Source organism: Pseudonaja textilis, chromosome Z (genome assembly GCF_049901715.1).
Source record: "Pseudonaja textilis isolate UNSWEBS1 chromosome Z, rPseTex1.2, whole genome shotgun sequence".
Taxonomy (NCBI): Eukaryota; Metazoa; Chordata; class Lepidosauria; order Squamata; family Elapidae; genus Pseudonaja; species Pseudonaja textilis.
The window spans coordinates 102,043,741-102,068,869 of NC_142008.1; the positions used below are offsets into that span (position 1 = coordinate 102,043,741).

General features: G+C 39.9%; 1 protein-coding gene across 8 annotated transcripts in view; it reads left to right on the top strand.

Annotated features, from left to right (window-relative positions):
- Nucleotides 1-25,129, top strand: part of CPT1C (carnitine palmitoyltransferase 1C) — a 42,398-nt gene that overhangs the window by 13,023 nt on the left and 4,246 nt on the right. For 3 of the 8 annotated variants that reach the window (XM_087917059.1, XM_087917060.1, XM_026710712.2), the window contains 14 exons: nt 5,123-5,287; nt 8,213-8,352; nt 9,207-9,378; nt 11,308-11,409; nt 13,322-13,459; nt 13,574-13,651; nt 13,764-13,871; nt 15,781-15,868; nt 18,287-18,482; nt 20,114-20,302; nt 20,644-20,749; nt 20,907-21,023; nt 21,837-22,001; nt 23,532-23,666. In XM_087917059.1, coding sequence (XP_087773185.1) covers nt 5,147-5,287; nt 8,213-8,352; nt 9,207-9,378; nt 11,308-11,409; nt 13,322-13,459; nt 13,574-13,651; nt 13,764-13,871; nt 15,781-15,868; nt 18,287-18,482; nt 20,114-20,302; nt 20,644-20,749; nt 20,907-21,023; nt 21,837-22,001; nt 23,532-23,666 — 1,875 coding nt within the window. In that variant the 5' untranslated portion in view covers nt 5,123-5,146. Of the gene's footprint in view, nt 1-5,122; nt 5,288-8,212; nt 8,353-9,206; nt 9,379-11,307; nt 11,410-13,321; nt 13,460-13,573; nt 13,652-13,763; nt 13,872-15,780; nt 15,869-17,012; nt 17,098-18,286; nt 18,483-20,113; nt 20,303-20,643; nt 20,750-20,906; nt 21,024-21,836; nt 22,002-23,531; nt 23,667-25,129 lie in introns of all 8 variants that reach the window. The other 5 variants (XM_087917065.1, XM_087917063.1, XM_087917062.1 and 2 more) reach the window with 4 other exon arrangements.

Below are 25,129 nucleotides of genomic sequence, written 5' to 3' on the forward strand. Positions count from 1 at the left end.
TTGAATCCCACCACTGACCCCATGGTAATGAGGGCATGATCTGACCAGGACAAAGAGCATACAAAAGTTCTCCCAATTTCACATAGCACTGCTTAATAGGAAAATCAGACTCAGTGTGTGACCACTGCCTCATTTTAGGCTCTGGATAACCTGGGATAAGCCCATGGTTCTCATGTTAGCCATGAATTCCTGAGCCCCTCAAACCCTATTCCCAGAGAAGGCAGAGAATGTTAACAGTTGTTTCATATCAGTATTTCTTGTAGATAATGTGATCCTGATTACTCCAGGTGTTTTCTCCAAGGCTTATTTTATACCTCTGATTACTTTCATTTTGCAATCCAAAAGATGCAGAAGATTGCAAACCTTGGGAAGTTTGAATTTTTCTACCCCCCAATTAATGTGCTCAACTGCTGGTACTCCTATGAAGCTTATATGCCGTTCTTAACTTTTGCTCGATAATTTCCTCTCACCACATTATCGCTAGTTCATTCAGCCAACTAATTATGGGAATCTGAACATTGTCTTAATCAAACAGGATATATCACATACTACATCTTAATATTAGTTGTTTGGATGTAGCATATTATGTGAACCCTATGGGGGACTTATTTTATAAGCCAGGTTTAGACTTTAATGAGTTATGTAAATATATCAATAATATCATAGTTGTTTTTCTTTCCAGTCCACAAATGAGAGAAACCTTTTGTTTAATAGGGTCTGATGCTAGAAAGCTTCTGGAGATATTGCATTCCAACTCAGAGGTCAAAATGGAGTAAAATAGAAAAAGAACAGACAGGAATTGGAAACCAAGATTCCTGATGCTCAGTTCAATGTATCAAATATCACTAAATAGTTTTTTCACATGGAATTTTAATTTAGTTTAGTTTAGTTTTAGTGTATTATTGTCATTGCACCTCGTACAATGAAATTAAATGCCATCTTCAGTGTCCATTATAACTATAAAAATAAAACACAAACACACATCCTTCACATTCTATACAACTGAATTGAAAACCCCTGATATTGCATTAATATTGCACTATATAGTAGAATTCAATATAGTTACTGCTTTTATATAGTTAATATTATATAGTTAATTCCTTCTTACTACTGTTACGTTAGCATTGAAATGAAAGTCCTTCCAACAACATGACTGAAATGATTTGCTTTATTCACTACAAGAATTTTTGCTAGCTTGTCATTATTTTTAAGCAGAGAAGAAATTATCTTATATTTTGGGCTACCAAACTTGTGATCTGGATAATCACCAGACAACAACAACCAAGAACGAGAATTTTCTGTATTTTTTTTTAATGATATGTAGTGGTTTGTAGAGAAATCCAAAGCTGGAAAGTGATAAAGCAAAGAATTAAACTATCTTCAAAAGTAGCACTACAAGCAGGTAAGATAAAATATGTAGCTGTTTGTCTCCAAGCTGTGAAGTAAGAAGTCCAGTTGAAATCTCAGTGCACATCCTTTGATCATCAAACACTTTTCCATCATTAAGGTATCCTTGATTTAAATCTCAGTTTTTGATAAATGTGTTGGTTGCTTTAGGCAATCCACTATTTCTCAGCTATCCTTATTTGTGTATATGGGAATAGCAATTCTGGCCTATCATACAAAATTATATTCCTTATCTAACAACCACAAAAGCTAGCAGAAAAATGCTGCCGTTCTCTGAATTGCCAGGGGTGCATAGTGGTAATTGGGGTGTGAATATCTTTAATTAAGTGAGGAGATTTTTCAGGATTTGCCTCATAATACTTTATCTGAGGCAAGGTGCCAATTTTGCAGACGAAATCCCTCCAGCACATCCCAGTGGCTTTTACTCAGAATCCAAGGATCTTTTAAGATTTCTTTTGATGCCATCTCAGGAGTGTCATCGAGCAAAATAGTGGGAAACAATGGAGAGAAGTGGGCGGAAAATCGGGAAATGTTTTGTCCCATTTCACTTAACTATAAACAGAAAGCAAAAATTAAATCTAAATTAATATTTTGCTTATTATAATAGAAAAAAAATCTAATAAACAACAGTTATGCTTCTGTGTTGAGTGTCATAACCTTTGCCTTGATCTACTGACCCTTGATAACACTGTTCTCCTTACTATATGTTGTAATGACGAGGCAGTCGAGGTGTTTGATCATGATCAACTGATTCATGATGATATTTATTGGAATCTAGTCTTGCATTTATACACATTTTAGTAATCCTCTAACATTGGTTAACTTTGGTTTCTGCTTGACTTTCGTTATTGTTCAGCATAGTAACCAACACAATTAATGATCTCTAGTCAAAGTCCAACCTATGTTTACTTCCTCTCTCTAATCCTCCTTTAGACGAGTAACTTTATTTGCCTGAGTTGTATTTGCTTGGAAGCATTCTTTTCTCTGAGGTTTGCCATCCAAGATAAAGAAATTCCTACGATTACAACCCTACAACTATAATCAGTTCTCATTCTGGTCTCTATCCAGAGCTACAGTAGGTGGAAATTGGGTGATTTGATTCATGACTGAACAGGGCTCTAAGATGCTGACAGCATTCCCCAGTATTTGTATGATACATTTAATGATATCTATCATTTCTAATCTTCAGCTTATCAAAAGAGGGGGCTGGCTCAGAAGTATGGCAGTTGTAGTCCAAGTTATGTAATGGACATGAGATTATTATTGGTTGAAGTGTCCCCTAAATTTTCACTTGTCATGAGCTGTGTCAAATAAGTAACCTTATTTGATGCCTTCATTCAAACTTTCCATTATATTGTGACCTCATATTGGCGTAGTGCTGACATCATGGGCACTCTCAGCTGTATTAAGTAAACAAGGTGGCACTCCTTTCAGGGGGTAGAGAAACAGACTACATACAGCTGGTGAAGTAAGCTGGGTGTCACCTACTTTATGACTTCAACTTATCTCCAGAGAATTTCTGATAATAGTACCAATAGTAGCTTTGAGAACTGACGCTCTTAGATTTTCTTTGTAGAAGATAATGAGGTTGAATGGCAGGTGTAACCAAGATTTTATATTTTATATATTGACCCTGTTTCTTTACTGTCTAGTTATAGAACAGGGCTTAGATAGAACTGAATCTTTTGAAAGGGTCTTTTCATTAACAAAGGAGCTGCAAACATTACTGAAGCTGCAAGCAAGGAGCGAGTTAAAACTATTCAAACTAATGGTATCTTTGAATTATTATACCAAGGGTTTTACCCCTTTTTCTTGCTATTCCCTTTTAATTACTTGGCATAAAATGTTGCCATAGCAGCCAAATTTGCATCTGGTGGGATGTAAGTGAAAAATAGTGTTCAGCACCCAGGCTCCTTTTTGCAATTTTTACTCTTTCAATGAAAACTAGCATCTGTTGGAAAAAACCAGATATTTAGGGATTACTTCTTATGCTATACGTAGTAGATCCATTTTATAAGTATGGATCTTTTTCCTGACAGTTTTTGAGATAGCAAAGATTAATATTATTTTATTTTTCATTTTTAGATATTTCCACAAGCAGCTTACTTAAGGAAGTATTGAGAGGTATAATTGGCCCATATCCACTTCAAAGGACTTCTGAATTGGTGGCATATTCCTATTAAATACCTACTATAATGGCTGTGGGTGCCTTATTGTGTCATTGGTGGCAAGCTCACAGCATCTTCTGTTCAGTCTGGACACTATCTATTTTCTATTAATTACCCATGGGGTGAGGTGCATGTCAAGTCCTTAAACAGCTATGAATAAGCAAATCAGATGCCCATAGACTTTGATTAGTTAATGTTGGGGGGAAAGTAGGGGGAAAATTAGGGGACAACATTTTGGGAACTGAGTAAGTATTGTGCTTGTTTATTAGGGAATTTGTTTAGGTGAAAATAGGGTCTTTGTGGGAGCATGAGCTTTTTCCTTACATATTGTTTATGACAGTCTAATGGTTCTTTTATCAGATAAAATGGAAACAACTATCTGTTTTTATTTATCTCCATTCTTTTCCAGATTTTAAATGTCCTTTTTCAGGAGTTTTTCTTCTCTTCTCATTAGTCCATTATAATTTATAATCTGTTGAAAATCAATGGTTTTAACTTGTAATATTTTTGTTTGAAAGATACTGCATGCCTTCTTCGTATTGCATTATTCTTATTGTTATAGCCCAATGATGAAAGCCGTGTTGTAAATTCTGCAAATTAGTATAACTTTGGAAACAAATTTGGTGTAATATTACAGGGGTGGGCTTGAAAAATGTTAGCAATGGGTTCTCTGCCTGGTTGCTGCATGGCCATGGCCATGGTGGGCATGGCCTAGTCCAGAGGTTCTGACCAGTTCAGAGGTTCTGACCCATTCAGCAGGTTCTGACCAGTTCTGGAGAACCGGTAGCAAAAATTTTGAGTAGTTTGGAGAACTGGCAAATACCACCTCTGAGTGGAGATTTCACAGTATCCTTCTCCTGCCACGCCCACCAAGCCTACAGAACCAGTAGTAAAAAAAAATTGAATTCCACCACTGGCCTAGTCGGCCTCCTGCACCATGGTGGGAGGGGGTGTTTTTGCCCTCCCCGGGCTCCAGCGGCTTTCCTCGAGCCTCTGGGAGGGTGAATATGGCCTCCCAGGACTCCGGAGGCTCTCTGGAAGCCAGAAACAGGCCCATTTCCAGCCTTCTCGAACTTCTGGGAGGCCCATTTTTTTTTGCCATCTCCGAGCCTCCATGGGCGGCCTGCACGTACCTGCATCCAAAATGGGTTGCATGGGGACTCTTGGGAGGGTAGGGGTGGGGTGGACCAGGCAGGAGTGGGATTTGGGGGTTCTGTGAACTGTGCAGAATCTTACTAGGGGTTCTCCTGAACTCCTGCAAACCCCCAGCAGCCCACCCCTGGAGTGTTGGGTGTCGGTTTATATAAGCCTTGTTCAGAATTGCTTGATTTGGTCTGAAAAAAATATTGTTGACCACTAGATATCAATGAAGAGACACAGAAAATAATCTTTGCTATCCAGGGGTTGCCTAATTTTTTTTTGTAGATCTGATAACCCATCAGTGATTGAGCAATGGTGACCTTGTATTTTCATCACACCTGGAATGTATCTGATAGTGAAGGCTAATCTTGTGATTGGTTTTCTTTCTGTTTCTTTTAACTGCTTAGCCAACAAGCTAATACCCTCCCACAATGGCAGAAGCTCACCAGGCTGTGGCATTTCAGTTCACCGTCTCTCCGGAGGGCATTGACCTTCAGTTGAGCCATGCAGCTATCAAGGAGATTTACCTTTCAGGCCTGCGTTCCTGGAAAAAGAAACTCAATCAACTACGGGTAATGCAGGAACCGTCGTAATCTATTAAAAATACAAGATCAAATGCTACTTGCAAAACTGGCTGTGAAATCTTAATTGGGAGCTCTCAGGAGGGAAAAGACTTCTGTGTACAGGTAGTGCTTGACTTACAACAGTTAATTTAGTGACCGTTCAAAGTTACAACATCACTGAAAAAAACGACTTATGACCATTTTTAACAGTTTACAACCATTTCAGCATCCCCATGGCCACGTGATCAGAATTTAGATGCTTGGCAATTGACTCACATTTATGGGGTCATGCGATCAATCACCTTTTGCTACCTTCTGACAAGTAAAGTCAATGAGAAAGCCAGATTCATTAACAACTGTGTTACTAAGTCAGAGGACTCCAAACTTGGCAACTTTAAGGCTTGTGGAGTTCAACTCCCACAATTCCTCAGCCAGCTATGCTGCTGAGGAATTCTGGGAGTTGAAGTCCACAAGTCTTAAACTTGCCAAGTTTGGGGAGCCCTGTACTAAGTTAAACAACTGCAGCGACATTCACTTAATTAATGTGGCAAGAAAGATCATAAAATCTTTCAACAAATGCCTCACTTAGCAACAGAAACTTTGAGCTGAATTATGGTCTTAAGTCGAGGACTACCTGTATTGGGGTATATAGTCAAAATGAAAGTTCGTTCTTGATGATTCTTGCTGACACCAAAGTTGTCATCTCTAATATTTTAATAGTAAGGCTTGGAGTTCAGTCAAGAATATACCAGAGAACAGAGAATGAGTTCTTAATAATGTGAAAGAGAGATTTCATTGTCAGTTTTTAAATAACTAAAGAGCTGTGATTGCTTGGTTCTTTATTAGACAATTGAATTCATTACACAATTATTAACTACTATACTGTGAAGTTAATCATGTTGGCTTTATGTAGAATAGGGCTGTCAAAATTGCAGCCCGCAGGCTGGATGTGTCACTCGCTGGCCAGGCCCATGCCTGGTTTAGTGAAGAGGGGGGAAGTCGCGATATGTCACATGATGCCACCGTGACAACACAAGTTTGACACCCCTGATGTAGAAGATTGAGGAAAATTGGCTCACATTTGGTAGCAAAGAGACCAAATGACAAGTAGAAGTACAGGTGTTGAAGAGGGTTGGAGTATTGTCTGTAGAATGCAGCTCCCTGGTTGGGTTCATGGGTTAGGGTAGGGCATGGCTAGGGGTTTGGTGGAAGGGATGAAGATCAAGAGAACGACAAAGGGAAACTGGTTGGAGGCAGGGGCAAACCACTCCTGGAGAAAGAGGTTTGGGTACTGAACTTGTGGTGACATGGCTTTCAAGGTGAGAACAAAGTTACAGGATCTGTAGAGGCCCTAACCCCTGTTATTGTTGAATGCCAGGTCTATCTATAAAAAAATTCCTGCAATTTCACTGAGACTTACATTTCCAAATGGCCCAAAGACCATTCATAATGTTGTTCCTAGGATTTATCCCATTTGGTTGCAGGCATACAAGTAGTCATCAACTTATGACCACAATTGGGACTAGAACTTCTGCCACTAAGCAAGTCAGACATTAAGTGACGTGTTAATTTTTTTTAACCTTTTTTGCTATGACTGTTAAGTGAATCAAATGGTCATTTAGGAATCCAACATTCTCTATTGACTTTGCTTGCTGGAAGCCAGCCAGGAAGATCACAAATGTGATCAGGTAACACTGACATTGTAAATACATACTGGTTGCCCAGTGCCCAAATTTTATCACATGACTGCAGGGATTCTGGAAAGTTGTAACTTCTAATGGTCAGTAAGAAAATGGTTGTAAGTTGAGGACTACCCGTACTGTATTTGCTTCAGTTCACAGAGCAAAGCTATTAATGCATGATGTGACAGGAGCTTTGTTTTTTCAGCTGCTTGTTCCAGAGCCTGATGCTGATTAGGACTGAGAGAAAGTGATGGGCTACACTAAAAGAAAGCCATTGGCTTTCTCGCCTAAGGAAAAAGCTAGAGGTCTGGGTTTACTACTGCTAGTGCAACACCATAACCACTAGAGAGTGGCTCTCAACAAAGATCATTAATATTAAAAATTCTTATCCTTGAAGAAAAAATGTCGGTAGATTAGCTTTTAATGCTGGAATTATTTCAGAGGTTGTACATTTAATTGAAATGTAAACCAAACAGCTGCATTACTAAAAGGTAACCCTTCACATATACGTGCTAGTCATTTCCGGCTCTAGGGGGCAGTGCTAATCTCCATTTCAAAGCCGAAGAGTCAGCGCTGTCCAAAGATGTCTCCGTGGTCATGTGGCCGGCATGACTAAATGCTGAAGGCACATGGAACATTGTTACCTTTCCACCAAAATGGTCCCTATTTTTCTACCTGCATTTTACATGCTTTTGAACTGCTAGGTTGGCAGAAGTTGGGACAAGTAACAGGAGCTCACTCCGTTACACAGTGCTAGGGATTCAAACTGCTGAACTGCCAACCTTTCTGATTGACAAGCTCAGCATCTTAGCCACTGAGCCACCATGTCCCCTAGTATGTTATATGTATGCATGTATGTTATATAGTATGTATGTAGTATGTTTAGTATGTTGAATTAATACAACATACTAAAGTTATAAAGAAGTTAAAACTAATAATTGTACAAAGGCAGCAATATATTTACTGAAATATATTGAAATAATATATCATAGTTAATTTATAGAAGTTCTTGCTGCTTCTGTGAAAAAAATAAAGATGAGGGCAGTTTCCTTATATAAAAAAAATAAGGAAAGGAAGTTGGAGGATAATTTACGAATGTAGGCAAAAGTTCAACCTGTGAGTCATAGTTCCAAGAACAAGATTTTATTTCTTCAGATACAGGTTAGAGTGCCAACGCAGCAGAAAATCAAAACTCTCAAGTTCTTTGTTTTCCTACCTCTCACCTCCATTTCCTTATATTGCCTCCAAACAGAATGGTTTTGTGACAGGTGTGTATCCCGCCAGCCCCTCCAGTTGGTTTTTCATGGTTACAGCCATCCTAGTAACCCAGTTCTCTCGTCTTGACCCCTCCATGGGCATGATTGACAAAATAAAGGAACATCTGCCAGTCAGGTAATTAGGGGAGAAAAAGAGACAAGTGTTCATGATGAACTAAGTAACTGTTAATTTTGTCAGATGGGAGAAGCTAAGACCCGGTCAGACCTAATCGTTGAGTTCAGATAGCATCCTTAACCTAGCCAGGTTCTAACTGTCATAGTGCCTTAATTTTGGCTGTAGCTGCAGCACACAGTTTCTATAACTGGGTAAAGAGTTAGCATTGTGGGGAATAACAGAAATCCAACATGCTTCCTGATTCCTATCTGCATTAATGCTTTATTATCCTGCATTAAGAGGACAATATTGTGTTTCATCACTCCAGTTATCTTTTCCCTATTAGCAAGACAGACAACATTGTGTATTAGGTAAGCAAAAGAATAAAAACTCACCCTCAGCCTACCAAAATGTTCATCCTGGCACAGAAAGCTCTTATATTGAAGGAGACAAATCACTCAATATTTTCTGTACAGTTACATGCTTATTAAAACTTTTTCAGAGATTGTACATTTAATTGAAATGTAAACCAAACAGCTGAATTACTACAACATACTAAAGCTATAAAGAAGTTAAAACTAATTTTACAAAGGCAGCTTCTCGATTTTTAACTACCTTGGTTAAATGTATTGTGTGAACACAACCACTGACCATTTGCATTTTGGGCAGAGGTATTTCAGAAATCTGAAGGGAAATGACTAACTGGGATATTTTGGATGTAACAAATGTGAACTAAACATCAGATCATTCATTTCCTTCCCCTCTCCCCCCAATCTTTAACTGTCCTTAAAGTTTACTTGTAATCTACGCAGATACAGGTTAGTTTTCTTGAAAGATTGACTTTGTCTTTCTTCCATCCTCCTCTTTTTCTCCAGCAATTATCTGTCAGATCAGGGCCTGAATGTCCTCAGTGTCCTGGCCTTTTCCACAGGACTGTGGCTGGCTCTCATTATGACCATGCGTAGCATTCTTAAGATGCTGCTATGCTACCATGGATGGATGTATGAGGAGCATGGTCGGATATCCAACACCACAAAGATCTGGTTGGTATGTACTTACAGAACAAGTATAGTCTTAGAATGCAAGTTGGATACGGTGCCAATTGTTGGTGGAGGGTATTGGTTCACAGGGCGGCATGCATAATTATCCTAGGTTAATTATCCTACTATAACCCTGTGTGGAGCTGAAGCAGGCTTACAGCACAGAGCAAATAGGTTTTTCTAGCTAAAAATCTGGGAGTTTTCAACCCATCTGCCAAGTACTATATGAGCAAGGCTATCATAGGAGAAACTACAAGTGTTTAATGCATTTATAGCAATTATATTTTTCCTCTCTTCTATAGCACAGGTTATCATATTTATTCATTGAATTAAACAGTATGAGGGCAAAGATTTCTGTCTGGCTTTAAAAGTTAGGCACATATTGTTTTATAAAAGACAAAACCTTTTTCAAGTCAAGCTTGATCCCAGGTAACTTTGCATGTATATATTTATGCAGTTTTATTGGCAAACTTACATAATGCCAGTAATTTTTTGGGGGGTGGGGGAGAGATGCTTTTTATCTTCCTAGTCTAACTTGCAGCCTTGCTATACCCTGGAAGTTTCTCATCCAATCTTAGCTTTTGAGCTCAGGCACATTTAATAAGATGTTGCTACCAAATGCCTGAGGAAAAGAAACAAAACAAAAACTAAAAAACACTGTTCCAGAATACTCCTCCAGGATCTCAGGAGAATCCTTTCGCAATGTTATTTTCATAAATAGGATAAGAAAGAAAGGAGGGACTTAAAGTCACCTAATGAGTAGGTTCTCCCTAACTTTCTTAGTACCATACCATCTAAGCAGTATACAACTCACCTACAGAAAGGAACATCTCTGAGCTACTTACAATAGCTATGTTCAGGATTAAAGAGGAGATGAACAGTTTTAGCTAAAAAGTTAATGATGGTTTATATGAAAAATACCACGGAGCAGCTTTTCCCAATCCAATATCTTTTAGATATGTTGTTGTATTATACTTCTCATGGTCTGGCTGTATGGGATGATGAGATTTCCATTCAGCACACTTGAGAGGTACATATTTGAGAAGGCTGCTGGAGAAAAATGAGATGAAATATTGGGACATATCAGTTGAGAAGGAACGAAATGAGGAGCACAAATACATATTAAGACAGTTTAGCAGGTGTGTCTGTAATTCCCACAAAGGCATTTAGAAGAAGGAGTGATTATGCCTAAGAAGATCAGATTAGAATTTGGAGAAGACATGAAAACATAAATATCCTTTGGGCTTAGTTCTCACATGACTGAGTGCTTGTACAAACAAACATAAAATCAGCTTCCAGATATGTAGTAAACTATGTCAGAAAAGAAGGAAGTTCCATCCAGAGTACAATGGTCTCACTACGTTCAATTAACATTGTTTCTCCTGGTAGGGGGGTGTTACAGACCTACTACACGGGTCGAGAAAAAGGTGCAGTTTCATTAAAGAGGTGAAGGCCATATTCCTTTCCCACTTTTGATCCAAAAAGCTGCAAAACCTTTGTTATAAATTTTAGACTAAACTTCTGTGCTGTCCGTAATGAACCTTGGTGGCTGCATTTTGTAATCCAGTAATCCAGTGTCAGGGCAACCTTAGTCAATCGTCTTCTAATAAAAAAGACAAGATGATTTTCCAGTTTCCCTTTTTTTCATATTAAAAATGACTGGAAATGCAGTTGAATCTTGCATCAGCATAATTTATTGAAGGGTTTAGGAGGATGTAGGACAGGCTACTAAGCATAGATAGCTTTGCCCCACAATAGTTTTAGTAGTATCTGCTACCTGAAGCAAATACCTCACTGTCTTATAGCGGGATTCACCATGTCCTATAAAACAGGCCACTTTACTGTGAATTAGGTAAAAAAAATGCTGGAGGGAAAAAAAGAACATGTTGAAATGTGGGGTCTTGCTCATTTCTCCCTTTATCCCCTCGTCTTATAGGCTTTGGTGAAAATCTTCTCTGGTCGTAAACCCATGTTGTATAGCTATCAGGCCTCGCTGCCTCGCTTGCCTGTTCCAGCTATTACAGATACAATGCGGAGGGTGAGCTTTTGTCCATATTCTTCTTACTTACAAGTGGGCATTCAAAGGTTCTAATATTTCTTAGACGCTTGGGTCTGAAGGTGAAGGAATGCATCTTTGAAGTAGTAGTGTTCACAGGAGGAGTCAAAACAAGGAAGACAAAGGCCTACATTTGCCATCTCCACTCCTTGTATTCCAACGATAGATGGTGATGTTTTTAGTTAGGATAATTTTAATACTACCCTGCATTGATTGCTGCTTTGAAAGTCTGCTACTTGATAGAAATAACTATTTGTGCAAACTAACCACAATGAACGTTATGTTAAAATGTTGTCTTGTTCTGACTGGAGGCAAAGGAAGAAGTGTAAAAAGGGGCCTAATCTGAGAATCAGGTTTTCCATTGCAGTGGGAGTGATTCACTTATATTCACTAAGATAACACATTTGAGTTATTCATTCATTGAGTTAATTGGACAGCATTTATGCATAGTTGCATAACAGTAAATGTCTGTAGATAAATTTCATGAATTAACAAATACTTTAACATAGAATTCTTCTTTCTCTGAGATAAGATAATTTATAATCTAACATTGTCAAATGCATCCAACAGTTACACTGTCTTAGCAAGAGAAAGCATTTTCTATTCTTTTGAACGGTTAACCATGTCATATATCACAATCAAAATTAGTATCTGAAGCCCCATAATTTGCATATAGAAATAATAATAATCTTTTTTTTTTAAAAAAATCGTAACTCCAAAACCAGCTCAAGGAGTGACAGAAACAGTTTGTAGGGTAGAAATCGGCAAAGTGAAGAAAGAATGCCATATGATTGATAAATGAATGAATGAATGAATGAATGAATGAATGAATGAATGAATGAATGAATAAATAAATAAAATAAAAAAACCACACAAGGAATGGATTATCCTTGACAAAAGCAAAGCTGAAATCTTTAAAAAATGTATTTTGGATCTTTTGTTGTTGAGCCTTGGTAATGCAGTGGTTAGAATGCAATACTGCAGACTACTTCTGCTGACTGCTGGCTGCCAGCAGTTTGGCAGTTTGAGTCCAACCAGCTCAAGGTTGACTCAGCTTTCCATCCTTATGAGGTTGGTATAATGAGGATCCAGATTGTTGTGGACAATATGCTAACTCTGTATACCACTTAGAGAGGGCTGTAAAGCACTGTGAAGCAATAACACTGTCTAAGTGTTATTGCTATATTCTATCTATAGTACTGGTAATTAAATGAGAGTTTTACATGCAGGGCATTTTGAGGTTATCATGCGATTTCAACAAAAACATATAATACCTGGGTGACTTCAGCCACTGGTGAGCTGGGAAGGATGTTTTGAATGCTTCATGTTCTGAAAAACTGTTCATTGATAGCTTTTTTTTTTAGCTGAACTCTCCAAATTTTGGGGACTACAAGATCATAGCATCTCTAAGATATGATCGCCAAGTGTCACAGCTGTTTTATATTGCTGCTTTTAATTCCCCCACCCCTCCATGCGATTCTTCTCCACGGCACAAAACCTTTACAGATGTGAAAATATTCATTTATGATTCATCGTTTCACATTAGGAAACATAATTTTTCTTCTTCTTTCATTATCCTAGAAACTGCTTGATTTCCATCTCTATGATTGAAACTGCCTAAAATTGAGACAATCACTAGATAATAACAGAAAGAGAAATCTAGGGAAGTCGGAACTTATATCCCTATCTACAATTTTCTGAAGCTCTTGAACTTCTTTTTCATGCATCTACAAAGATGCATACTTCCACGCCTACAAGGCATCTGGTTTCAATTGCTCTTGTAGGAATGGGGACAAATGTCTTCTCTTGAATTTGGGATGAGGAAGGCTTTTGGATAAAAAAATGAACTCTGTACTTGCCAAAATCTAATTCCACATTTTTCTTTCTCCCTTAGTATCTGGAATCCATACGACCTCTGATGACTGATACAGAATTCCATCGAATGACAGGCCTTGTCCGTGACTTCGAACGGACCCTTGGACCACATCTGCAGTGGTACCTCACACTGAAATCTTGGTGGGCACCCAACTATGTGAGTGGGTCTTTTAAAGGGGAGGGCTCTTTGGGAAGAACAGCGTTAGTACACTGAGAATATGTATATGGTGCTGTCTTTTTAATTTCTCTTTTTCCACCCATCTCTTGCCAGGTAAGTGATTGGTGGGAAGAGTATGTGTATCTCCGTGGGAGGAGCCCCCTGATGGTAAATAGCAACTATTATGCCATGGTGAGTTAGAAGCTAGAGAAGAATACCAACCCTTGAACAGGACATTTTTCTCCCGGAGCTTCTGACCAAACTTTCTTCCCATGTTTTCATTTCTTCTGCGCTCATTTTTCAGGATTTCCTTTATGTAACACCTACTCCAGTCCAAGCTGCTCGTGCTGGGAATCTTGTTTATGCCATGCTGTTGTACCGACGCAAACTCATCCGGGAGGAAATCAAACCAGTGAGTGAGATCAAAATATAGCGAGGATAGGAACCTCTGCCCGAATTAGTTAGTGGAGTCAGACTGAGAACAAGAAGATTCATACAGGTAGTCTTGAATTTCTATTGCTAAGCAAGAAAGCTGTTAAATGAGTCAGACCCAATTTTATAATCTCCTTTTGTTATGGTTTTAAACAAATCACTCATGGTTGTTAAGTGGTTGTTATCCGATTGTTAAGGAAATTCAGTTTCCCCCCACTGCTTGTGCTAGTTGGAAGCCAGCTGAGAGGGTCACAAATATCAATCACATAAATATATTAAATATATGCCTGTTGCCAAGCACCAGAATTTTGATCACGTCACCATGGTGAAGCTGCAATGGTCATAAGTGTGTGAGACCAGTCATAAGCATGAGAATCAGACTATTTTTAGCACCGGCATAACTTTGAATGGTTGCTAAACTGGCATAACTTTGAATGGTTGCTAAATGGTCATAAGTCAAGGACTCACATGTAGTTGCTTTCCTCCTGCAGAGAGGAAGAAGGAGTAAAAGCATGGCAACTTCTTAATGTATTCCAAGCTTGCTCATTTCACTTGATAAAAGCTCATTTCACTTCCCCAAACTGGGACTCTCCAGATAAATTGAAGTACAATCCTCAAAATCATAATACTTGATACGTTTTGGAAATTATAGTCTCAAACACATGCTAGGTTAGAAAAGGCTGCATTTTCTGAAAGGGATTTTCAGTTTTATCTTTTAAAAATACAGGCATGTTTCTCATACCATTTGATAGTTTTGCCTTTATGGCCAGTTTAGTTTGCTGCTCTGCTTTCAAAAATGGAAGAACTTACAAACTAATGTTAATGCTAAACTAACCATATCATTTGTGTAGCACACATCACTGAAAAAGTTTCATTGGTCTTAACTAGATAAAGGGGAAGAGGAGATGTAGAAAGAGCCAGAACTGTGGTGCAAGCATCAGTTACTACAAAATCACAATGAATCCCACATTTTCTTCCAGGACTCATGTTAAGGAATTTCTGGGGTATGTTGGTGCCCTGAAAAAAGAAAAGCCATATTTGCATATCTGGTTTGCTTATGAGATTAAGTTAAAACTAAACACACATTATGGTTTCGTTTCACATGTTAATCAGGCCAATTATTTGCAAAGGATCTCGGTGAAATTCACAGATGAACGTCAATTTTACTCCTAGCCTTGCTGATCTAAGGGATAAAATGATAATACGTGCTTACGCTACTTATGTTTAATGTTTTTTAGTGTTACGGCAATTGTATGATGTTCCAGTTCTGTGGAGGACAGTCATTCTTTTTCTAGATCTAAACTGTTTAATTGTTGCTGCAGAGCAAGCAATATATATGAATTTCTCCTTCGGTGGGGGCAGGAACTACTCTGGACTGAGATTTTTGCAGTTCATTTGAAGTAAAAACAACAAAACCACAACCAAGAGATCAAATCCTGTATTCACATCACAACTGTTTTGAGTTTGTCTCAAGCACAACTTAGGGTTCAAATACTGAATTGGTTCTTTGAAAATATGCAGCAAAGAAAAAGGTAGAAAAGAGGCTTAAAGCAAAGCTATAGGGGAATGAAAATGGACCTACCCCAATGTCGTGGGCCGAGTATTATATCAGCTTAAATGCACAGGTAGCTTTGCTTTGCTTATTAAATGCAAGACAGCACTGCCAGCTGCATTATAAAGTCCAAGTCATGCTTCTTTTTCTCAGCGATCTTTCTACACGTTTGATCATTGGGCTTTTGGCTTGTTACATTTATTTATGCCTTGATTTTAAAAGTTCCTTAAATGTTCTAGGATCACCGAGTTAACTAAAGAAAACAACAATAAATATCTTCTCTGTTTGGTTTCCTTTTCCCCATCTAATCTTGGGGTTCCTTGTCACCTGATATCAGAGCATGGTTCCTAATTCCTTCATCCCCCTCTGTTCGGCCCAGTGGCAGCGCCTCTTCAACACCACCCGGTTGCCTGGGGAGGGGCAGGGTAAGTGAACTGGAAGACCCTGAGAAGCAATCTCCTTTTCACATCTGGCTATGGGAGACTTGTGCAATATGAATCTCCTCTGTGGGGTCTTTTGCTCGGTTTTCTGGTCCATATCTTCAGTGTTGCATTCTATGAGTTCAGGACTTACCCATAATTCTCTAAATCCTTCTGTCTTAATCATCCTTTCACAACTTGGTGTATTCTGTGAGTGTTGTGCCAATACTTTCATTATCTCCAGCAGTATTGTGTTATATGGCTAGGAATGATGGTAGCTATTGCAGTCTACTCAGGGGTGGGATTCTATCAGTTCGCATCTATTCGCTAGAACCGGTTGTTAACATTCTAAGCAGTTCGGAAAACTGGTTGTTAGAAGAAATTACTGGCCTAATCGTGTAAGGAAGGCAGGAAGGAAACATTCTGGTGTTGCTTACAAAAACTGCCTCTCCGTGATCACTTATTACATTCTTGGCAGGACTAGACTTCCTGTCTCAGGAACTCCTCTGGAGTTTTTTTCCCCTCCTTTGCTGGTACTTTGCTTGTGTGGAGTGACCATTCAAAGTTACAATGGCACTGAAAAAAGTGACTTATGACCATTTTTCACACTTACGACTGTTGCAGCATCCCCACAATCATGAGAGGCCAGGCGAGGAGATGCATGCCTCAATGTGAGTGATATTGAGTTGGTCACACCCAGCCAATAACATGACCACCAAGCCATGTCCACCCAGTCACATGACTACCAAGCCATGCCCACCACCTAAGTCATGCCCACAGAACTGGTTGTTAAAAATTTTGAATCCCACCCCTGAATCTACTTCATATTGAATGGTAGAAGTCATTCTAAGGTACTAAGTTGGCAATCAGTCACTGTCACTGTCTTTAAAGAATAAAATCCCTTCTTGCTCTTGTCAACATGGACAACTCACGCATATTAATGGTCAGAACTGGAGAACTTTTGGAGCTTGGCCTACCCATTGGGTTCTTTTCTTGGCAGGACTATTCAAGTTGCTAGAAGAAGTAAAAATTCTCCTTGGGTTCTTTTTTACTTTTTTCAAAGCTTCATGGCAGGCAAATCTTCTTGATTATTCCTTCGGTCTCTCTCTTTCTTTCTTTCTTTCTTTTCTTGCTTCCCTCTGCTTCTCAGATGCTGATCCAAGGTTGCTTGCCAATGTGCTCAGCTCAGTATGAACGCATGTTTAATACAACCCGTGTGCCTGGTCTGGAGGGAGGTAGGACGCTTCTACATACCCTGTCCTCCTTTTCCAACAAATACCTGCACACTGTCATGTGGATTGGACTATTTCCCCCCTACATGCCTTGTCCTGCAGCCATGTTTTATTTTAAAGCAGGGTGGGGAACCTATGCTTCTCCAGATGTGAAGAATGGGACTTATAAGGTGAAGGATGGGTGCAAACCTCTCAAAGGTCTTTTTTATAAGACGTTTAGAGACCCAATCCTGATTAGCAAACCTGGGGATGGTTCTTAATAGATTCTTTTTGGTGTTCAAAACTTGGACCCTCAACCAAGTTATATACTGTGCCCTTAAAATTAGAAGTGGGCAATCTGTTAGTTCTTGGATGCCCCCCTTAATCAACGAGAAAGCTGCAATTAGCAGAACACAATGATAGAAAGTAAAAGAGCTTGATGAAGCAAAGTCACTCCAGTAGTTTCCTTTTTTCCCTTCTGGATTTTCATTATTTATTTGTGGGCTTCTAAGATTTTAAAATAATCCTACAGTTTAAGTACTTAAATTCAAATGTTGTTAGATTTGTGTTTGAATCTGTCTGTTGCATCAATATTGAACTGCTCAGAATCTTTTGACTAGGGTAGTATAGATGTCTGAGCAAATACATTTGCACATGTGGCAAAGTGTGACAATGTCCAATATGGGGGAAAAAATGTTTCTAGCAACTATGATTGTAAACAGGTTCCAATAATTGCACAAAAAATATACCCCACCTGAACAATATTAAAAGGTTGAGGGGACATGTGCAGGTCTTGCACACAGGGCTGCAAAGAGAAAAATGGGCTTTTTTTTTCAGCTCCTGTTCTTTGTGTGCAGCCTTCTTTAATTAATCTTTGACTACGGCAACTTTCCTTAGTTGGTACACTTTAGAGGTATAAGAATTTCCACTCACATTTTGCTGGCTGGGAATTTTGGATAGAGAAAGTGCAAGAGTTTGCTGCAGTTGCTTGAATATAAAGCGCTTGACCTGTTACTGTTTTATTAAAATCAGAACTATTGACCTGGGATGAGAGATAAATTTGAATTAGAGTACAGGACATAACCTTTGCACTGAATTACAATTCCTCTTTTTCCTTGGAGAGGCCCTGAGGGAAGAAGCAGGTGGCTAGGCTGCCTATACATTGAGTGAGATCCAGTGGAGTTTTTATTTTGTTTATGTCCTTGCTACCCAGATAAGATCCAACATCTGCAAAACAGTGATCACATTGCAGTATACCATGCAGGACGCTTATTTCGGGTATCGTTGTATTACAACGGGAAGCTGCTGGAACCCTGTGAACTTCAGGCACAGTTTGAAGCTATCCTTTATGACCCTACACCCCCTCTTCCCGGGGAGGAGAAACTGCCTTCAATGACTGCAGGTGAAAGGTGAGAGGCTGATCTGTCCTTGATCCAGACTTTCAGTAAGTTGGACTTGTGACAGCTGACAGATGGGCTGATTCACGCTATGCTCCTTTTTCATTCAATGGGCTTGAAGAGTGTTAAGAGTTTTGCAGCATTAATTCAGTGCCAGAAAAATAAACACAGATGCCCAATGCTTCATTTAACATCTTTATAAACATAATAAGTAGATTTTACAAACCAGTTGTAGATTTCTCTAACATGAAGCAAACTCAGACAGAAGAAGACATGTTACAAGTTCAGAGGTTCAGCAGCAACTCAGGAGCTCAAAAACAGACATCAGTTTCACTTTAGTTCAGCAGGCAAGCAGAGGATAGTAGCAGTTTCATTTCAATAGACAGACTCAGAGCTCAACTAGGAGTTTAATATAGAGCCACTCCCAGGCTACTTTTAGTTTCAGTTTCCAGCCTAAGCTACTTCTAGTTTCAGTTTCCAAGCTGTCCTCGTTGGCTGATTTAGTTGCTCTGCCTATTCACTGGCTGACCTTGTCACCGTGCTCTATTCCAGTTCATGAATATACTCTGACGAAGAAAATAAAGTTTAGATAGAAATTCAAGTTTATCCCGGGAGGCTGGTGTTGTTGTGCAGTGTGAGTTGTGTGGTGTGGCCTTCAGGGCCTCTACATCTCATTATTAGTTGTCCTGCTTCTCCACTCTGCGGTTAACTGTCCTGTTCTACCCTCATGTCAGGCTGCCTGTCACTGCCTCGCTTCCCTGTCCCTTCATGCCTTGCTATGGACTGCCACTTCTTTATGCTGTTCTTTACTTTTGCTCCCCACCACGTGGATACATTTATATATTTGAGTGTACTTTTAACTTCTTTGTTTCTTATTTAAGGAGTACTTGGCTCACCTGGTTCGCACTCTCCGCTGTCTTAGATGGCCCTGCCCACTTCAGGAGGGAAAATCCCATGCCTTTCAGAAGCCTCTGGGGCCCTCCATTCACTGGAGATGGTGAAGACCCTAGCTTAAGACGAGCGCATCCTCTTTCATGTTAAATAAAATACTGAATAAAATACTAAAGGGCAGTCACTTGGAGCCCTTTAGACTAGTTGTAGTCTTCATTCCGGTATTATGCAACCCACAAAGCTAAGGTGGCTCATGCACAACCCTAGTTGACTTGGTAGAGCGCAAGGGAGGGAATGGCAAAGAGATGGTAGAAAAGAGTGAATGAACCTCTGCTCACTTTGGAATTTCTATCATCTCCATACCTACCTTTCCTCCTTCCAGAGGAAAACCAGTATTGGACTGGGAAAGAATCAATTGTTCCTTTCTTTATCCCTACCATAATAACTGATCTTAGGAGTTCTGACAGTCCTTTCTTTGCATCCTTTCACTGTTTATGCTTATGAAGCCGAAAGAGATACAAGTCCATGCAGTGACTTCACAGTGGGGATAAAGGAAGGGGTATCCTGTGGGTTCTTCTTTAATATGGAACAGAACATGTTAGAATTAGGGAAATGATCACCCATTCTCACCAAAGTCAAATGTTACTTCTTTGGATCAGGGTTTCCATAATAGACTTTCTCATTTCATTGAGGCCATGTCCATGAATTAACACTGTCCTATCCTAACTCTGATGGTTTAATGTTTTTTGTAGAGATGCCTGGGCCCGGGCCCGCCAGACCTACTTCCAGTCTGGGATTAACAAGCAGTCCTTGAATATCATTGAGAAAGCTGCTTTCTTTCTCACTCTTGACACAAGTGAACAGGGACTGCGAGAGCCCAATCCAGGTCAGGCTTTGGATGGCTATGCAAAATCCTTGCTACACGGACACTGCTGTGACAGGTAGGTATATCCTCTCTGCAGCCTGCAAAAATGGCACATAAGGGTCTTGGATCACATATTCTTCACCTTTCTTGAACAGAGAAGTTGTACCAAAATATCACTTCCTTCATACTAAAAAAAAAAGACTTTCCCCATGAGGCCTCCTTTTTGCCAGTAGACATTCCTCCAGTATGAGTGGTAGAATGAAGTGCAAGAGATCAGCGTCAGGATATGCTCTGTTGCCAGGCTCCTGAAACAAGTTGTTTTGTGCCCCCAAGATGGAGGCAAGCATGTCCATGTGTGTATCTTTGATTATGAGAAGAACAGGCTATAGAAAAGAGGATGCTACTCTTTTCTCACAGGTGGTTTGACAAATCTTTCAACTTGATTGTTTACCGCAACGGGAAAGCCGGAATCAATGCAGAACACTCATGGGCAGATGCACCTATTGTTGCACATCTTTGGGAGGTAAAGCTCCAGTAGGGTTCTCCAGCATAGGGAGGGGTGACATGGAGAATACTTGGTTTCTCTGGGGTGCTAGGGAGTGGGGTGCTAGCTCAATACGAAGGATGCAGCTAGGGAATCAAAGCAGTTGAGCTTTCTCTTGGGTGTCCTTTTTTCATAGTACACGCTTGCCACAGATGCATTCCAGCTGGGATATGATGATGATGGGAACTGCAAAGGCAAGATGGACCCCAGCATCCCTCCACCCCAAAAACTGGAGTGGGAAATATCATCAGAGGTAAGTTCAGGCTCTGGTGAAGACAAAAGATGTACACGCACACATACACACACAGAATGGTATGTCAGCTGGGTTTGCGATAGGACAGTGTTAATTCATGGAAGTGGCCTCAATGAAATAAGAAAGTATCAATCTGTATAGGTGCAGCTATGTGTATTACAGAAAGAATTGTAGCTGAGGGGCCTTTAAATGTTTCAGAGTGGCCTTCTTTATTTTGCTGTCTTTCTTCAACAATGCTAATTGAAAATTAGTTAAAAGCCTTTCAGTTAAGTTTGCACAAAATGCTAAGCTTGGTTAAATCTAACCCTTTGCTTTTCTTCTCATTTAGCATCTTGTGGGTAAATCTAGGTCATGAGTTAGTTCAATAATCATGTTAAGTAATTTATTAAACTCTTAAACAATACATTAAATATTCTTGATAAAAATTTGATGGTTTGCTGCTGAATTTAATGGTGTGAAGTTTGGAGACTTTAAGGATTGCAAAGGGAGATAGAGAGATTTGGGGTATACATGCTGCCTATGGATTGCCCATCCCTTTATTATTATTTATTTTTTAATTGAATTGGAGCGGTTTCACTCTATAGTCACTTTAGGCAGTTCACAATACATTAAACAAAATGTACAGGGTATAAGACCATTGCCCATTGCTGGTTAATTTCATTACTCCTCAAGACTCTTCTGAAGACTAAAATTAGTAGACTCTTCAGACAGAAATGAGCTATTGGGAAGGAAACTAGAAATAAGGGAAAGCTGATTTTCCTATGACATACGCTATATGCTTTGCTAATCGTTTCTGTTTCTTATTCTTGACAGTGCCAACAGGTGATCTTGCAGTCCTTTATTTTGGCCCACACTTTGGCCAGTGACGTTGATTTTCATGTCTTTACCTTTAAAGACTTTGGCAAAGGCCACATCAAGAAATGCCGCACTAGTCCGGATGCTTTCATCCAGCTTGCCCTTCAACTAGCACATTTTCGGGTAAGACACTTGATAAACTAGTTGTGTTAAAGGCACCTGGGCTAAGATAAATACCGTGTTTCTCACAAAATAAGGCTGGGCCTTATTTATTTTTTTGAGCCCCGAAAAAACGGCTAGGACGTCTTTCCTGGGGTGAATTAATTAACCAGTGCCAACTCCAACAACAGCATCTGAGTTGCTCCTGCTTTCCCCCTGTCCCCGTAACAACAGGAAAAAAAAAGATTTTGAGGTACGTGGGAGTGCCGCGCACTGGGTTTTGGTTTAATCCCGAGCCACTGGGTGGGTGTGAGAAGAGCCGAGCGAGCATCTCTGCTGCTGCTACCCTTGGTGCTCCAGCCTCGGGCTCTGCAAGTTTGCAAAAAAGTCCCAGTGCGCAGCCCATTCCTCCATTCCAAGCCCCCAGGCCGAGCTGCAGCTGTCCCTCTCTTGCCAGCACTGTCTCCAATAACAGCGGCAGCAGTGGCAGGAACCGTGGAAGTTATGGAGGCAGCTTCCCCACCCAAGAAGTGGCTGAAACGCTTCCACGGTTCTCACCGCTGTTGCCGCTGTTATTGGAGATGGCGCTGGCAAGAGAGGGACAGCTGCAGCTCGGCCTGGGCACTTGGAATGCAGGAACGGGCTGCGCACCGGGACTTCTGCAAACTTGCAGAGCCCGAGGCTGGAACACCAAGGGTAGCAACAGCAGAGACGCCGCTCGGCTCTTCTCACACCCACCCAGAGGCTCGGGATTAAACCAAAACCCAGTGGGCGGCGCTCCCACATACCTCAAAATCTTTTTTTCCTGTTGTTATGGGGAGGGGGAAAACGGGAGCGACTCAGACGCTGTTGTTGGAGACGGCGCTGGTGCAGAGAGGCGCCAGCACCGGTGAGAACCATGGAAGCTACGGAGGCCTGAGAAGCAGCTGAAACGCTGCCAGACATCCACGCCAATGCCACCCACCTGCTGACCCAGGAAAGGGAGGGGTAAGGGAGCCCTTGGTGCTTCCCCATAGTGTTAGGAGCGGCTGATGGTAAGGCGTAGCTGCCCGCAGGGCACTCCTAATGGCAAGTTCCTCCCGCCTCCCCCAATTTCGCATGTTTTAAACTAGGCCTAAATTTGGGGGGAGGGGCTTAATTTCATTTTATGCCTAGAAAACATGCTGGGTCTTCCTATTGGGGTGGGGTGTATTGTCGGAGAAACACGGTATGTTGCTGATTTCAAAACAGTACAATTAGGGAATTATTGGAGAAAATAATTGAAGAAAAAGTCTTTTTTTTATAACAAAATTTTAGTAACATTGATTGCATTTATAAAGAAGAAATGAACTGGAACTATTCTGATTCAGGGTTGTTCAGGTTCTTGTAATCTGAATTTTGTTAACAGAATACTTTAGGTTCATGCTTCTAGAAGAACATTTTGCCTTTTCTGATCTAAGAGGCTATATTTTTCCACCTCCATGGCATCTACAATTTGCTTAATTTTTCCAAGGACAATACTCAAGTAGAGAGCCCTTTCTTGTGAGTCTATATATATTCCTCTTGCTGTTCTAGGACATGAACAAGTTCTGTCTCACTTATGAAGCATCTATGACTCGTCTTTTTCGGGAAGGCCGAACAGAAACAGTTCGTTCCTGCACCATTGAATCTTGCAACTTTGTGAAGGCAGTGATGGATCATACTCAAACTGTGAGTTCTGATGTGTTATTAAGAATGGTTTTTGGGAAAGTCAGTGAGTTATAATAATTTATAACACAACATTACAAATGAGAGGGTTACAAGTTTGATGCTGCTACAGGTAGTCCTTGATTTATACAATTTGTTCAGTGATTGTTCAGTTACAGCCAAAAGAACAAAGATGGAGGGAAGATGGGGAGAGTTGGAGTCAGTCCCTTACATAAATGAGGCCTAAGGTTGGGAGAAATTACTTGGATCCTCTGATAACAAGTGGTAAAATCTACTTAATGATGGCAATGGATATTGCATTATAATCTAATGGCAAGGGGGATTGTGGAGAAAAAGAAGAAAATAATTAATAAGGGAAGAGGAAGAAAGATACCTTAAGAACTGCTCCATTGAGGACGGACAGATCCGATATCTTTGAGGTCCTCTAAATTTAACACACATCTTTTCTTTGCTCCCTTGCTAAGTATCTGTTTCTATCATCACTTCCCCATTCTTTCATCTTTCCTGTGGGGAAAGGAAGAAGGCTGAAGGTGGAAGTCCATGTGGATGTTGGAGAATCAAGGCAAATTTGACAATAAGTGACCTATTGGAATAAAACAGATATAAACGAGACAAGAGAACCAGTAATAGATGTAATACTGGACTGAATACAGTAGACCTAATGAGAGGAGATATATAAACATATGGGGAAACTGAGAAATGGCTGTGCTTCAACATAGTGAAAAGGAAGTTGTTCTCATAACTTGATATGGCCCCATTACATCCAGAGTCAAGAAGATCTGAAAGAACAACTAACACTTGAAGCTGGAATGCTGCCATCTCCTCCATTACAGAGTACAGCAGTTGATATGAGGTGTAAAATCATGGATAAACTAACTACAGTCAAGCCTTGAGACCAATTACCAAGACTTAGTGGAAAAGTACCTTCAGGTAATACAGAAGGTTATAGAGAGTGACAAGGCTAAGATCCTGTGGAACTTCCAAATTCAGATGGACAAGCAGGTATTGACCAATGGATCAAATGGTTCTTGTGTACTATCAATTGTAGTAGTATACAAGTACCAGAAGACAGCAGCAGGATAAATGCAGCAGGGAAAACTGACAGCAACACTAGGAAGGAATATGAGAAGCTGAAGAAGTACTAGGACCTGATGAGGAACTAGGATGGATATAGAAAATAAAAGCCAAAGTTGTCTTGGTAGTGGTAGAAAACCAAGACTGAGGAAGATTCATACCACCTTTAGGGTAATTTTTATAAATATGTGCATACATGCATGAAAATATACTCACACATATATAAATCCATAAAACATCAAATTTTTCCATCCTTGTATCAACAAAAATAAAAATGTCCCAGAGGTGCTTTTCAAAAGGCAAATGGACTTTCTTGGTTTTTTTTTCCTTGAAAACATTTCACTTCTTGCTTCTTAGATGAAAACTGAAATGTTTTCAAGGAAAAAAACCCC